Genomic DNA, 14901 nt, shown 5'->3' on the forward strand with positions numbered 1-14901 from the left:
CTAGGTAGGTATGTATGCATGCCACAGCCACATCTTCTTGCGGTTTCCCGTATGTTGACCTATTCCCTGAGTCAGAAGTTTAAAGTAGCATCTTTTACTGCTGCAACGGGTGAGTCGATCATGGCTGAGCTTGCTCTAGGCGTCGTTGGGCTGGTAGGCCTCATCGATGTGTGCCACCACTGGGGGACTGAACTCGTCGCAGCCTGCCATGCACTTTCTAAGGCTGATAGCCGTCTATATGAAAGTATTGTGCGAGTTGAAGCCTGTTGGCTGCGTGTCCAAAAACAGATCGAATTGGTTCGCCGTCTTGATCCGTTACTGGATGATTGGCACCGCCACGTCCAACAGCAGACCCTTGAGGTGCTTCTGGCCAAGTTGCGCGCCGCCAACACGAGGCTTTGGAGTCTCTTGAAGCCATCTCAATCCATCCTCGATCATTCTAGTGAGCAGATCGGCGCCCCCAAGGCGAAGCGTTTCAAGTACGTCTTTGTACGCGATAGTCTTGCCGAGTCCATCGCCGACCTCGAGACCTGGAGGACAGTGTTCGACCCTAGCTGGTATCTCATGATGAAGATGGCCAGTCCTGAAGTCGATCGTCAGCTCGAAGTTGAGGCAAACCAATCGACTATCAGTAGCCCAGGGAACTATGGTTCAAAACCACCAGATGCCACCGCACGATATATTAGGCGTGCCATCCATACAACTGATGACGAAGCGGCCCGATCCACCGTTATACTCCCTGCTGACGGCCTCGTGCACGACAGTATCAAATCAATTCCTCTTAGCTCAGCAAAATTAGCACGACGAGCCGACAACGGCGATATCGTGATACTCGACACCGTCACCTGCGCGTCCAAACCGCACGCCAACGCCGTCAAGCGAGATATTCGCAACTTCGCCCTGCGTTTGAAGCACGCTGATCCATTCGGCTTCGGGTTACTGCAATGCAAGGGCATACTTCAGGAAGAAGATCACAAGACTGCGATCGGCGACCTCTCCTTCGTCTTTCGCCTTCCGACCACCCATACCCAGGTACAAAGCTTGCGACAACGTCTGCTGAGCGGTCCCGCAGGCCAGCATGACTCTCTTTCAGGACGTCTTGACCTCGCTCGGCAGTTGGTCAATGCCATCAACTATGTGCACCTGTACGACTTCGTTCACAAGAACATTCGCCCTGAGACCATCCTTATTATCGGTCAGAAGACTCCAAATATGCTCGGCACTGCACTTAAGCCCGGCGCGCCAATCAACGAAACAGGACAAGACGGGGCCCTAGGGAATGAAACGGCTGTGCTGGTCGGCTTCGATGTCCTGCGTGACGTCGATGGGAAGACTCTTCGTCTCGGCGATGACGATTGGGAGAGGAACTTGTACCGCCACCCACGAAGACAAGGGGACACGCCCTCCGTTGATTATGAGATACGCCACGACATTTACAGTCTCGGTGTGTGCTTGCTGGAAATCGGTCTATGGGACAGTTTCGTCGTCTACGACAAGCCGGGCGCTGGTCAGGAAGCCGATGAGAATGCCAAGGGACCATGGTTGGGCTCGGGACTGGGCACAAATTTCGCAGAAATGAGCGGCGCCGAGCTGCTGAAGGCTCCAGAGACAGTCAAGAATCACTTGATATCCTTAGCAAGAGGTAGGCTAAGACGCAAAGTAGGCACCAAGTACAGTAAGGTGGTTGAGACATGCCTTACTTGTCTTGATAGCGGCAATGTGGACTTTGGTGACGAAACGGAGTTCAGGGACGAACTTGGTATAGCGGTAGGAGTTAGGTACATCGAGAAGGTTGTAGGCAAGCTCGCAGAGATTGTTGTCTAGTTGAATCGGGATTGTCTTTGACGTTACCGCGACGTCTGGAGGCAAGACGTCTGGCGACCGGGCAGCAGAAGGTAGCACCAGAACCATCAAGGATCTCGAAAATCAGAACATGGTTACCAAGTGGCTGCAGATAGATGACATATTTATCTGCTGCCGCCTGCTGTTCAAGAAAGGATGACAAGGAGGGCGGATATCATAGCACAGATTGTCAACGCAGCAAACATTTCTTCCTTTTCCTGCATAGCCACCCTCTTCTCTTTCTTTTCTTTTCTTTTTTATGCAAAAAAATAAATAAAAATATTTGTGTTTCTTTTAATCGCCTTAGTCGCTTATTGCAGTATTAGCAGTGGCTATATTGCCAACCAAAACGCTGCCCCATGTTAACACCACCATAATCTTTAAGCGCAGCTAAAATCTCATGGATCAAGGATTGCGGGCCCTCTGACATCGCAGCGGACTATCCATTAAGACTCTGACCTTGCTTTTTGTCCGCACCACAGATTTCTCATTTGTCTGTAGCTATGCACCAGGCTTTTTCTTACCTGCAGGTACTTTTTCCGGATATATCTGCAATCTAGCTGGCGGCACCTGGGAATACTATTATATACAGAGCGTGGACATGTCAAGCCAGAGGACCGAAGGAGTACGTACTATCAGCTCAAGGCGAGTACGGCGAATAATACTTTTAAGCTGCCACAGCGTCTTAATCGCAAAATTTCAAGGCATAATCTTTCATCACAACCTCGTGAGCAGCGCGAGCCACTGCTCACTGAAAGAAAACTTGGCCGACATAGTACCCCTAAGCTGAGCAGCTGTTATCTTATCCATCTTATCGCTTGATTACATAAGTTTTCTGATCCAATCACATGCGGATCGCATGAAGCCGCCCAACTTTTTTTTGACGATCTCGAGACAGCAACACAGAAGACGGAAGCAACACCTCTTCGAACTGTAAGATCGGGAAGAGTCGATCAATTGAAATTGACCTGATACAACCTTACACATAATGCCTCCAAACAAGCGCAAGCACCGAAAGGAGAACCCAAACACCATCGAGCCTTCACAAAAACGAGTCAAGACCGGTACCTCCGCTGCGGATGTCGATGTCGAGCCCGCCCCTAAGCCTGTGAAGTTCGAGGGCGGGAAGAAGAAGGGCAAGCCTGCTCCCGCCAAACCACTCTCGAAGAAGCAACTTCTGTCCGACAAATCGCCCTTCCCAGAAGAACAAGACCGTAACATCGAAGCCCCTCTCTACGAGTTGCTGGGCAGCGAGGACCCCGATGAGCGCCTACAGGCTGCCGATGTTATCATATCCAAGCTTCTGGACAACGATGGTGTCTCAGAGTCGTCCCTCGACAGACATCTTGAAAAGAGACTGTTCCGAGGACTCGCGAGCAGTAGGAAAGCGTCAAGACTGGGTTTCAGCGTTGTGCTGACCGAGATTCTACAACAACTATGGGGGGAGAAAGATCTCTGTGGCGACAAGTACCGGGGCCTTACATTCGACTTCGTCCTGAACACGCTTACGGAGAAGACAAAACCGGTTGGCAACATCGCCGGTCAGGAAGAGAAGGACCACTACTTTGGCCAGCTATTTGGCATTGAGTGCTTTGTGCGGGCCAAAATCCTCTTCGACGATGTCACGAGATGGAACACGATCTTGGCCCTTCTGATCAAGCTGGCGAAGAAGAAGGTCTGGCTCAAGCCTCAATGCGCCTGGATCATCCTCCAGACAGTGCCCCAGATGGACCAGCAGATCGCAGAAGAGACTCTACGTAAGCTCGACGAGGCTGGATGGGCGAAGACACCCGACGCAGTTGCCATCACTGTTATACTCACGGAGAAGTTCCCAAAGATCAAGCTGCCTTCGAAATCATGGCGTGACTTCTTGTCCTCCAAATACCTAGGTGAATTGCCGGCTGTTCTGAAAGACAGCGGCAAGCAGGAGAGCAAACAAGAAAGCAATGGCGAGGAGCCGGCCCAGAAGCAAAAACAGGCAAGCTGGACTGCGCAGTTGCATTTCGTCTGGGACATAATACTTGCACACTACGTCAAACTGGCGTCTACCGACTCCAAGAGCGCATCTGATCAGTTCAAGCAGTTCTGGAGTCGCGTCGTGGATCAGGGCTTCTTTTCAAAGACCGCCTCGGAGCCCCAAAAGTTCACCGGGTTTATGATCTTCCAGAAATTCCTCGAAGGTGGCATCTCTCACTCACACATCACACACAACCTGTTCTCCCAGAACTTATTGACCTGTCTGATGAACCAGGCGGCGAAGCAGGACAGATACCTCCATCGGGCAGCCACCAAGGCCCTCAAGGCAATAGAGCACGCTGCGGACACGGATCGTGACCTGGTTCCAGTCGTTCTGCAGTTCCTTCTTGGAAAGCAAGGCGCATATAATTTTGATCAACGGTCAAACAGCAAGACCGTTGACAAATTACTGCACCTTACAAAACCCCAACATGCCCAACAGGTGATCAAAACTGTAAAGCAGCTAGTGCTCACGTCCGAAGGTGACAGTGCTGAAAACCACATTATGGTCTACGCAGACTACCTGTTTAGACTGTCCAGTATCGTCCCGACAGAGGCTGATACGAAGAATGCCAGCAAGGGCTCGGTGGGCGGACCGGCCCTGCAGGAGTTCGCGAAGCTTGCATATCCTAAGGCTGGCGAGATTGTTCCAGGACTGAGCGAGAAGACCAAGCCAATTCTGCGTCAGAAGCTCACTGCTGCCCTCGCCAAATTCGTCAAGCGGCCAGAAGACTTCGCCGAGTTCTGCAACGCAATCATGCTGATTGACTCGAGCAGCGTCGAGATGGACGAGGAGCTCCAGACGGAGCTGCTTGAGGCGCTGGAGAAGCTGCAGCAGTTGACGAATCCGAAGCAGGCGAAGGGCCACAGGAGCAACGCTTACCAGGGCCTGGCGCTCCTCTACGCCGTTGCGATCCTGCAGCTGTACAACGCGGAGCCCGACGCTCTTGACATTCTGCACGACCTGAGGCAATGTCATGAGAAGCTGCTTAGCAAGCAGAAGGGCGAGGATGGCGATGTTTCAGCGCTGCTCGTAGAGATCCTGCTAGCCATGGTCGCCCGGCCCTCATCTCTGATGCGTCAGACTGCAGACCGCGTCTTTGAGGCGTTCACAAGCCTCATGACCGAAGAGGCACTCACTCTGCTGACGGACACTTTGGCAGCAAAGGAGGACGCCGAGGGCTTGCGAGCTTTGTTTGACACGGACGCGGACATGGAGGACGTGGAGGAAGCTGGTGGCTCTGACGAGGAGGACGATATGTCTGAGCTCGGCTCGGACGTTGAGTTTGTTGACGCGGAAGAGACTCAGGATGGTGACGGAGATTCGGAAAATGAAGGACAAGACGGCGACGACGGAGAATCAGAAGAAGATGAGGACGAAGAAGAAGAGCTCAACGAGGACGAAGCCAAGCTGAAAGCACTGGATGACGACCTCGCGAAGCTTCTCAACAGCCACCGGCTTGATAAAGACAAAGATGCCGCGTCATCCGACGACGACTCAGACATGAGCGATTCGGAGATGATAGCTTTAGATGAGAAGCTCGCTGCAGCGTTCAAGTCGCGCGTCAGGAACAGCAACAAGAAAAAGGAGAACAAGGACGCCAAGGAGACGGTCGTCAACTTCAAGCACCGCACACTGGACCTCCTGGCCATCTTCGCTCGGAAGGAGGCCGCCAACCCGTTGGTGTACAAGCTCCTCCTGCCGCTGCTGCAGATGATGCGCACCACCAAGACGAAAGACCTGGGGAAGAAGGCCGGCAATATCATCGCCGAGATGGCCAAGGCGCAGCGGAAAGCTAAGGCCAGTAGCAAGGATGATGAGAAGGAGGAGCAAGGAGAGAAGGAAGAGCAGCAGGACAAAGACAAAGCTGACTTGGAGGAGTACCTGATGAAGCAGTTGCAACTGCTCGAGTCGATCCACGGTGAGATGACCGAGGACGAGTCGCACGCGTTTGCCAAGTCGGCGTCCAAGGCGAGCCTGTTGGTTGTGGGAGACATCCTGAGCAAGAACGTTGGCTACTTCCAGGTCATATGGGATAACTATGGCGGGCTCGCCATGCAGTGGGCCATGTACGGCGGGTTCCAGTTCTCGACCATCATCGCGGACTGGACGCAGTGGATCCAGTCGCACCCGGCATTGGTGGCGAAGCGGTTGGATGGAGTGCCGGGGAAGGCAGATGAGCCGTCCGAGGCCGATGGCGAGGGCGAGGACGAGGATGAGGATGAGGGGGACGACGAGTAATCATCGCGGCGATCGTGATTGAGTGGGCTGGGTAGAGCATCCCTGAATACAAAAAAAGGAAGGGCCCCTGATTACGGGCCCGTAGCAATGTTCCACGCACGTTCTTATGAAAGTTGTGGATGCGTAACACGTCAATAATCTATAGCCCCTGGATCGTCAAAGCTGTGATTTTAATGGTACATGTGCCTTTGATGCAAGGTTTCCGGCAGATTTCCATCCTCCCAGAACGCTCCAAGGCTTGCTCCCTATGCCGCGGGTGGCCGGCTGTTATTCTCACTTGTCTTTTCCCAACGGCGGAGGCATGACTCCCCAACTGCTCCTAGCGCTCCAGTCACTTTATGTGGTCCTCTAAAAGGACAAGAGCCCCCACGGCTAGACGGCGTAGCGAGTACCGCAACTAGTCCTCCTCCATCTTGTCGCCGTCCTTCTTGTCATCCTCGTCGTCATCATTGTCCTCCTTCGCTAATCGCTCGGCTTCCTCCCGCAGCGCCTTGGGGACCTCCTCGTGCCGGCCCTTGGTCGGGCCGTCGTGGTTGCTGATCCAGGTCATCTCCAGCTCGTACTCCTTGTCCTTGTTGTCATCGTGTGCGAGGTGGATGATCCTCGCGGCGTGCTTGACGCCGTCTTGCAGCGAAATGCCCTCGCCACTCAGGTCCAGCTTCTCCAGCTCCGCCTTGGCTGCCTGCCGGCCCTTGCCCGTCGCCGCGCCGTAGTAGCCCCAGTACAGGCCGGAAGGCTCGATCATGTACAGGAAGGGCCCGCCGTGCTTCTTGCCCTCGGCCTTGCCGCCCGCGCCCACCTTGGGGCCGGTCCCCACCTCGCCGTCCACGGGGAGCTCCAGCTCGCTGTCGTAGCCGCCGACGATGGCCGTGATGCCGAAGGGCCGCACGGACTGGTACAGGGTGTAGGCTTGCAGGTAGCCGCCCATACGAGATGCGAGGTCGGATGTGGCGATGGGGGCCTTGAAGTTGTCTCGCCATGAGCGGGCCTCGTCGCGTGCGCGGTCGATGAAGTGTCTGCCGTCGGGGACCATGCCAGAGTATACCTGTTCATGGGAGGGCCGTGTCAGTCGGGATTCCCATGGGGCAGTGTGCTTTGAACACATTTGGAGGATGGAAGGGACGGATGAGCTTACGACACCAAGATGCCTGTCGACAGTTGCGATCCGCTTGTTTGCGCCAGGCTTCAGCAGCTTGGATGCGACGACCTTCTCAACCGCCAGAACAACGCCATCTTTGCAACGGATTCCGATTGATGTGCCTGCGTTCTCGACTGCCTTGACGGCGTATTCTACCTGGAAGTTTCGGCCGTCGGGGGAGAAGATGGAGTTGGCGAGATCGTAGCCTGTTCCTATCGACGTCTACGACATGGGAAGTCGCTTGTTAGCCTGCTTTGCCCTGCTGCGAGTAATCAAGGGCTTGTTTGCGAGGCTAAGAGCTTACCATGATGAGAATCTATGCGATTGCGGCTTGGTCTGGGAGGTTCAAAGGGGCGGGAGGCACGGTAATGAGGTGGATGAGCTTGCGAAGGCTGTACGTTGTCGTCGTCGGGAGCTTGAGGTGATGGATGATGGACGGGGGTCGTTTAGAGCTCCCCAAGCCAAGTCGACTGATTGACTGGGGGGGTTTACTTCAGGCAACTGGAGCTGCGTGTTTCTAGCCTGCCGCCGCCTACGCAGCTGCACCTGGGGCGACGCTAACAGTGGCTGGGATGGCAAGAGCAGTGCTGCAGGGGTCCCCCATCTGGGGGGGGGGGATCCGCCATGGAGTGGCTGTGCAGAAGTGGCTTGACTTCCGCCTTGATTGCTCGACTCTCTGGACTGCAAAACAACATAGGAGCAACTTATTTCACAATCATTTCCCATCTATCATGATCAAAAGGTCGGATCATTTCTGGGAGCCAACATGATTCAACCTACTCTAATCTCAGGCTACAGTCAGCATGAATTGGGCCTCCAATAAAGCAAAACACAAGCCCATTATTCCGACTGTTTCATTGAGATCAAGATTGGCTGAATGCTATACCTTGCTAGAATTATATTTTGGACTCTCCACAACTCGAATTACTAGGCTTGTTAGCCTGCGCCGCTAGAATACGCATGGCGCTTATACGCAATTTGAGGCAAGTCAGTAATGCACAAATTCAAGTCGAGTGCTCGTTCCTGTCCCATAGTTGACTGAAATGGCATGCAAGCGTTAGAATCGAGACGTCTCCAATTCATTCGTGAGAATCAGTGCAGATGCCCAGAATTGAGCCAGGTTTTTACTAAGCACTATCTTGTCACCTCCTACTCGAATACAGCATTGAATGCAACATCTGCTACAGCAAAATCCAAAGGGATTTTAAATTCAAAAGCTTAATTAATTCAGTCTGAGTATTGAAGCAAGGAGGCAACTTGAAGTCTCTGTCCAATTGGGAGTATGCGAGTACTTACTACCACATTGTGACCCAAGTCTGCAAGCTCCATTCAGCTAGACATTGAGGTACCCACGGAGCCGGGTTGGATCCAAGCAGAGAGGCGAATGCTTCCACTAATGAATTCAGACCAATTTTTTTCTGATAGTTGGCGGAAACTTCCTTCGTTTTTAGAGTGACAAAGTTGGCCAAAATGGGAGCCCTTTCGATAATAAAAGTATCTTTCCTCTTCCGTCGTCTGAATATTCATGTTTTGGATGTATCAACACACGTCTAGACTATTCACATACTTTGAAATCATATTTGACGTCGCCATCTAGTATCAACAACTAGCACTCACCTTACCAGTCATTGTTGACTGACATCCCTACTTTCAAGAAGAACTATACCCACCTGCGTGGTTCGTGCATCTCTTCCATCATGCGCGGCTCTACGATAGCATCCGCGCTCGCGGGTCTTTCGATCTTTCCGTCAGATATCCTGGCTTCACCGACCAGCAAGCGCGGGAATTACGACGAAATACCTGGCATGGGTGGACTACTTGGCTTCAAAGGCTCAGACGGTCGCTACAAAGCTATTCCTCTCCCACCAGGGGATGGGAAAACGCTAGGATGGATACCCGATGTCATACTTTACCCGCTCTCGGACGACGAACAGAGCGGCTGGCAGAAAAGCACAATTGAGAGCATAGTAGCACCGACAACCTTCCCAACTAGTATTCCTGCCTTCACTTCATCCACTGCCGAGGTCACGTTGACACCATCAGCTCCCACCGAGATTGATCATACCGGCTCGCGAACTGCCTCAACGGCCACTTCCTATTATACCCCGCCTCTTACTTCAGGAAATTTCCCCGAAGTTTCTCGCTCTGAGACTATTGTCTCTGTTACTTCTACTGGAACCGCAGAATCCAGTATTGACTCTGGGACAAGCTCCTCTATTTTACCAACGAGCCCGACGGCGGACATTGGAACTGCGACCACTTCTTCTCTCAGGATCTCTTCTCCTACACCAACATTTGGCCCAACGTCTTCATTTCCCTCTAGCACCACTTCTGGGCCAACCACCTCAGGTACATTGACGCCTCCTTCTACTACTTCGATCCCCTCCAAGACGCGGTCTATTCCCAGCACCAGAATCACCTCGGTGTTGAGCTCTTCTTCGAGCCAGATCACACCACCTCCGGAGCCCACCACGTCCAGCACTCCGACAACCTTTGTCACTTCTACAACCACAAACTCGTCTACAACCTCTGTCGGGCCCCAGCCTACGTTCAAGACCCCAGAGGAACAACGCGAACTTGAGCGCGAGGCCCAAAGAAAGGCGGAGGAAGAAAAGAAGAAAAAAGCTCTTGCCATTGGGCTGTCTGTCGGTCTCGGTACCCCGGCAGCTGCAGGTGCGATCGCAGGTCTGCGCAAACTTTTCCAGAACCCTGATTTCAGAGGGATTCTGAACCAGTTGAGAGAGCAGGGTGGCAGGATATGGGATAACATCAGAAACGCCTTTGGGGGAGACCCTCCCAATGTCGGGGGCCCGGGAGAACCACCGCCGGCTCAAATACCCGACGTTCCCGACGTTGAAGCCCCTGATGTTGAAGCCCCTGATGTCGAGGCTCCTGATATCGATGTACCTGATATCGATGTACCTGATATCGATGTACCTGATATTGACCCGGCGAGACCCTTGGATCCCATCATTGAAGAACCGGAGTCGTCCCCTGTAGGTGAGGGACCTCCTTCGCCACCGTCACGCCCCCCTCCTTCACCACCATCGGGCGGTGATCCTCACCCACCAGGTGCTGGTGAGGGACCTGAGACACCTGATATTGACACGCCTGATATTGACACACCTGGGGTTGACGTGCCTGAGGTTGACGTGCCTGAGGTTGATACGCCTAAAATCGAGGTGCCTGATATTGACACTCCTGAAATTGAGGTGCCTGATATTGGCGTGCCCTCCCCTGGGTCGCCTCCTCCTGAGCCACCTCTACCACCCTCGCCATTCTCAGGACACGCCCCACCCTCACCGCCATCAGAGAACCCCCCTCCACCACCATCAGGAAACGGACCACCTTCACCACCCTCAGGAAATGGTCCACCCTCACCACCCTCAGAGAAACCCCCTTCGCCACCATCAGGAAACGGACCACCACCACCACCCTCAGAGGAACCCCCTCCACCACCATCAGGAAACGAGCCACCCTCACCACCCTCACAGAAACCCCCTTCGCCACCATCCGGACAAGGACCACCTTCACCACCCTCGGATAATCCCCCTTCACCACCATCGGGGAATGGTCCACCCGTACCGCCTCCTGGAAATCCTCCACCATCACCACCGGTCAGTGGGCCACCAGAACCACCGGAGGATAGCCAGAATGACGAAGATCAAAATGAGGACGACGAAGACGGCGAAGAGGGGGATGAGGGTGATCAGGGTGATCAGGGCAAACAGAAATGTGTGAAATGGGCTGATCTTGAAATTGGAAAGAATTACTTGGACTCGAAGCCCTCGAACAGCATATACACACCACGACCAGGCAAAAAACCAGCCAGGCCAGACAAGGGCAAACAGCCAGCCAAGCCAGACAAGGGCAAACAACCTGCCAGGCCAGACAAGGGCAAACAACCTGCCAGGCCAGACAAGGGTAAGCAACCTGCCAGGCCAGACAAGGGTAAACAACCAGAAAAGCCAGACAAGGGCAAACAGCCAGCCAACGAACCACCCCACCTTGAGTGTCTGCAAGACGTGGCGAATGTTGCGCTTGACGAGATGAAAGGCAAAGCCGTCGAAAAATACGACGAGGACACTGAATATGTCGTCGATGAATTGAAGCGGGGAGGAGAGAAGTCCAGACTCTACAAAGATTTCCAAACCAGACTAGAGACGCCGGGGGAAGCCGCCAACCGCGAGTTTACCTGGAAAATGAAAGACCCAAAGCTTCGTGCCGAGTTAAGAAAGCAGGTCCATGACGAGTGGGAGGAAATTCAAGCGATGCTATGGAGCGGCGAGTGGATGCAGGAGCATAAAGGGACGAAATTGGCTGAGGACCTTATGGACAGGCTGTTGCAGTTGGATGCCCTCCGGGAAATATTTTGGGAGATGGACAGGTTGTCGTCGTTTGACGTGTACCACTGGCAACCTCCAACGGCCGTCTGAGGTTGATGGGTCGGGTGAATCGTGGACACAGCCCGTGTTGGACGCATGATTTCTCGTTGATGTTCGAGAGCAGTCCAATGACTGTGCTGGATTTGTTGAAAGAGCTGAAAGCCCAGCTTTAAGTGAATGGGTACAGTTTGTCATTTGCTTCATTGAACCCGAGAGTCTGGTATGAGACACTGGCAGACATTGATTTTGAATAGTAAAGAGTTACATTCTCATAGTTGCAATCCACAGCACATCAAAACTTGTATTTGCGAATGATGATTGGTTATCCTTTGCCCACATAGCATATGTTGCCAATCCCGGCCATTTACTTTTCAACAGACTTTTATGTCCTGACATAGCTCGGGCCGGAAAGCCTCCCCGTTCATGATGCCATGGATATACGCCTCTCCCACGAACATGTAGTATCCATCACCATCAGGTCTCAACACTAGAGGTACTTTGCCGCCCTCTGCAAGCACGACCCTGTCATCTTTCTGGGCCCCCTCGGGGAGCAGACACAACCACTCGTTTTCGCACCATCCAAATCGTCTCTCGATGGCGCATTCCAGATATGGGGTAAATTCTGGGAAGCCGACGCTCCATGAAATGGACTGCATCGTGTAAATCATTGGATTGATCTTCGATGAAAAAGACCCAAATCTTTTCTCGTTGTTTCGAAGGTTCACGAGCACCTTCAGCCACTCCTGGTACATCGCTTCCGTCTTCGACGGATCACTTGGGTCGTACTACAGTGTTCTGAGTTAGCCATTGAGCACCAAGAATATGAAGTCTCGTAAAAATATGTGGCAGAATAGGATTCCATAGCCTGTGCTCCGCCTCGCAAGCCGTGGCCTAACCAATAGCTGCAAGCCAAAGAGGGAGAGAGCACTTGAACCTGGCATGTGAACACCCTCGGGGAGGTGAAAATAATCTTCAGGGTTCCCTTACCGTCCCCGCGCAGAGCGTTTTCCAGTATACCGATTGCGGGTCTTCTCCTCCTGGGTTCTGTGCCGTCGTTTTGGAAGCAAATCTCTCCCATTCGAGCAGGGTGTGAAAGTAGGACGCTTCGGCGTGCAGGTCCGCATGGGTCTCCTCATATAACTCCTTGACTGTCGAACGGAAGCCTCCTGTAGCGCTGTCCGTGGAATCGTCCTTTGATTCTCTCGTCTCGAGAGTGAAGTGGACTCGGGTCAAAACTTCTGAGATCGCCTTTACTTTTGTGACCTCATGCCCGCGCAGAACCAAAGTCACAGCATCTGGGGGGAACCGTACTCGTGCTGGGGCCCCCCGCGCAGCATGTGTGCGCCGCGGCCTGTCTAGAGAGTCACGCGTCAGGGGTACCGCGAAAGAGTCAGAGACGCTCCAGTCGGTTACCCAAGATGGGAGACCTCTACGCGTGGATGGCGGACACACGCCTAAGACGTCCAGGCTCTCAGTTGCCTCGATGAGCTGCTGGGTGAGCATTCTGTAGACGTAGACCACCGGGTTAGTGTAGTCCGGGTCCATGAACATTCGGTGCACAGCGTCCGAAGGAGGCCGCATCTTTTGGACGGCTTTAATGATGCCAAATATGGCGTATATCTTGTCCCTGGGGTCTTTGGATTCCCTCTGCCTGCACTTTTCTAGTAGCTTAAGGACGCCTTCTGCCCCGAAGTCCGGCCGATTTTGCGTTGAATCCCCATAAAGCCCTAATTGGAGCTGCAGAGACTTGATAGAGAGGTACGGGATAATTTCCTCAGCGACGAAAGTACCTGAGTCGAGAAATATCCAGATGTGCATTCTCAGGCCATGATCGACTGCAAGGCAGAAATCGTGCCAGTCAATCTTCAGGTCACCCTGGATGAGAATGATCGAGGATGAAAGCAAGATCTCTTGAAGTGTCCAGGCTCGATACCACCATTCGCAACTTAACATAGACCAGATGTCCATCCTGGCGAGGTAAAGGTCCCTCTTAGCACTCTGTACAGGCTCGCGCCTCAGGAATTGCTGGAGTATCGCTGGAAGTGAGGCGGAATCGATGTCATCGCCAACATTTCCCTTGTCCAAGGAGCTCGTGGTCGAAGAATTCCTTAGAGCCTTCGCATCCTCAGCTAGGTCATGTAACATGTCGAATAATTCCTCTCCGCCTTCAGTCTCGGCTCTCAGCCAGACAACAGTACGCCAGGAATTTTGGTAGATTCTATCCATAATTGGAACTTGCTCATTGCGCTCGATCATGTCGCCTTGATTTATACAGATTGCGTCAACCCAGAGAACGCGACCTTCCTCAGAAGTGGAAGGCCGAAGACTCGTAAGAATTGTGTGGAGGCTCTGGTAAATCTCCATTGAGGCGTCGTTGACGATGACGCTTTTCTTGGGCTGCTTCGGGTTGCCCCTATTTCTTGGCTTGTTAATCAAGTGTGCCCTCTGCCACATCTCTGCATCCCTGGAGAGATTCATGCTTATCACGAATCTCCACTCATGAGATCTCGCTTTGGAGCGCTCCGTTGCCAAGCTCAAAGATTAACAATCATACGTTGCTAGACTTATGAAGTGGTCCCAATGAGTTTTCGGGCACGCGGGAATCGGCGATGTAGGGGAAAGAAAGGACAAGAAGACGAACCAGACATAGCTTAAAGACTCATAGGTGCCGTAGGAGTTGTCCAGCATGACAGTGGACAACTCAAGCCTGATCATTTCTTCCTTATTTCCAGGAACGATCTTTAGCAACCTTATGAAGCCCTCGCCGGGAAGAGGTTCGTATTCGAAGTCGGCTTCTGGCTTCGGAATGACTTCCTGATCGTGCCCTGATCCCCCGTTCGACGCCGCATCCTGGGTGTCGCTGTCGGATGTGACCTTCTCGGACGAAGAAGACCAACCCTCACGCCACCCTTCACGCAATGAGTCTCGCGCTAGGGTGTAACCCTTCTTGCCCTCCCTTTTCAAGACTTTCTTCCATGACGCCCACTCATCTCGACCGCTTGCCATTTGGAAAAACGTAGTCCCGGATTGAAGAGCATAGGAAGACGGAAGGTATTCAGAAGGCTCCTGAGCGTGTCGGTATGCTTAAATGTGTGAATGACCAACATCGTGATCGGTAGGTCCAAGTTCTTGATAAATGTCCCATCACTAGGGTCTCCAGATCCTGTCAGCACTTAGGCAGCTAGCTGCAGGCCATTAGCAAGGGCCAGGACGATCGGGGTTCAGCTCATAATCTCACATCCCCTACGCCAATGAGCAACGAATCTCGGACCCCTGTA

The 14901-nt window shown here is 53.0% G+C and overlaps 5 protein-coding genes across 5 annotated transcripts; 3 read left to right on the forward strand and 2 right to left on the reverse strand.

Moving 5' to 3' along the window:
- Positions 1–120: 120 nt before the first annotated feature.
- On the forward strand, positions 121–2002 carry J7T55_002100 (uncharacterized protein; the record flags this gene model as incomplete). Its single annotated transcript, XM_053133477.1, has 3 exons — positions 121–153; positions 289–1642; positions 1866–2002. 3 exons carry the CDS (start codon positions 121–123, stop codon positions 2000–2002), a joined length of 1524 nt encoding a protein of 507 aa, XP_052988659.1.
- An 828-nt stretch (positions 2003–2830) lies between these two features.
- On the forward strand, positions 2831–6100 carry J7T55_002101 (dna polymerase v; the record flags this gene model as incomplete). The annotated part of the gene is made up of 1 exon (XM_053133478.1): positions 2831–6100. The coding sequence occupies one exon, from the start codon at positions 2831–2833 to the stop codon at positions 6098–6100; it is 3270 nt and encodes a 1089-aa protein (XP_052988660.1).
- Positions 6101–6497: 397 nt separating this feature from the next.
- J7T55_002102 (uncharacterized protein) lies at positions 6498–7545 on the reverse strand (the record flags this gene model as incomplete). The annotated part of the gene is made up of 3 exons (XM_053133479.1): positions 6498–7145; positions 7236–7460; positions 7543–7545. The coding sequence occupies 3 exons, from the start codon at positions 7543–7545 to the stop codon at positions 6498–6500; spliced, it is 876 nt and encodes a 291-aa protein (XP_052988661.1).
- Positions 7546–8935: 1390 nt separating this feature from the next.
- J7T55_002103 (uncharacterized protein) lies at positions 8936–11674 on the forward strand (the record flags this gene model as incomplete). Its single annotated transcript, XM_053133481.1, has 1 exon — positions 8936–11674. One exon carries the CDS (start codon positions 8936–8938, stop codon positions 11672–11674), a length of 2739 nt encoding a protein of 912 aa, XP_052988662.1.
- A 320-nt stretch (positions 11675–11994) lies between these two features.
- On the reverse strand, positions 11995–14629 carry J7T55_002104 (HET domain-containing protein; the record flags this gene model as incomplete). Its single annotated transcript, XM_053133482.1, has 3 exons — positions 11995–12408; positions 12611–14036; positions 14265–14629. The coding sequence occupies 3 exons, from the start codon at positions 14627–14629 to the stop codon at positions 11995–11997; spliced, it is 2205 nt and encodes a 734-aa protein (XP_052988663.1).
- Between the last annotated feature and the right edge of the window lie 272 nt (positions 14630–14901).

The sequence above is a fragment of the Diaporthe amygdali genome, assembly GCF_026229845.1.
Source record: "Diaporthe amygdali strain CAA958 chromosome Unknown NODE_37_length_474048_cov_65_229390, whole genome shotgun sequence".
NCBI classification, from domain to species: Eukaryota; Fungi; Ascomycota; class Sordariomycetes; order Diaporthales; family Diaporthaceae; genus Diaporthe; species Diaporthe amygdali.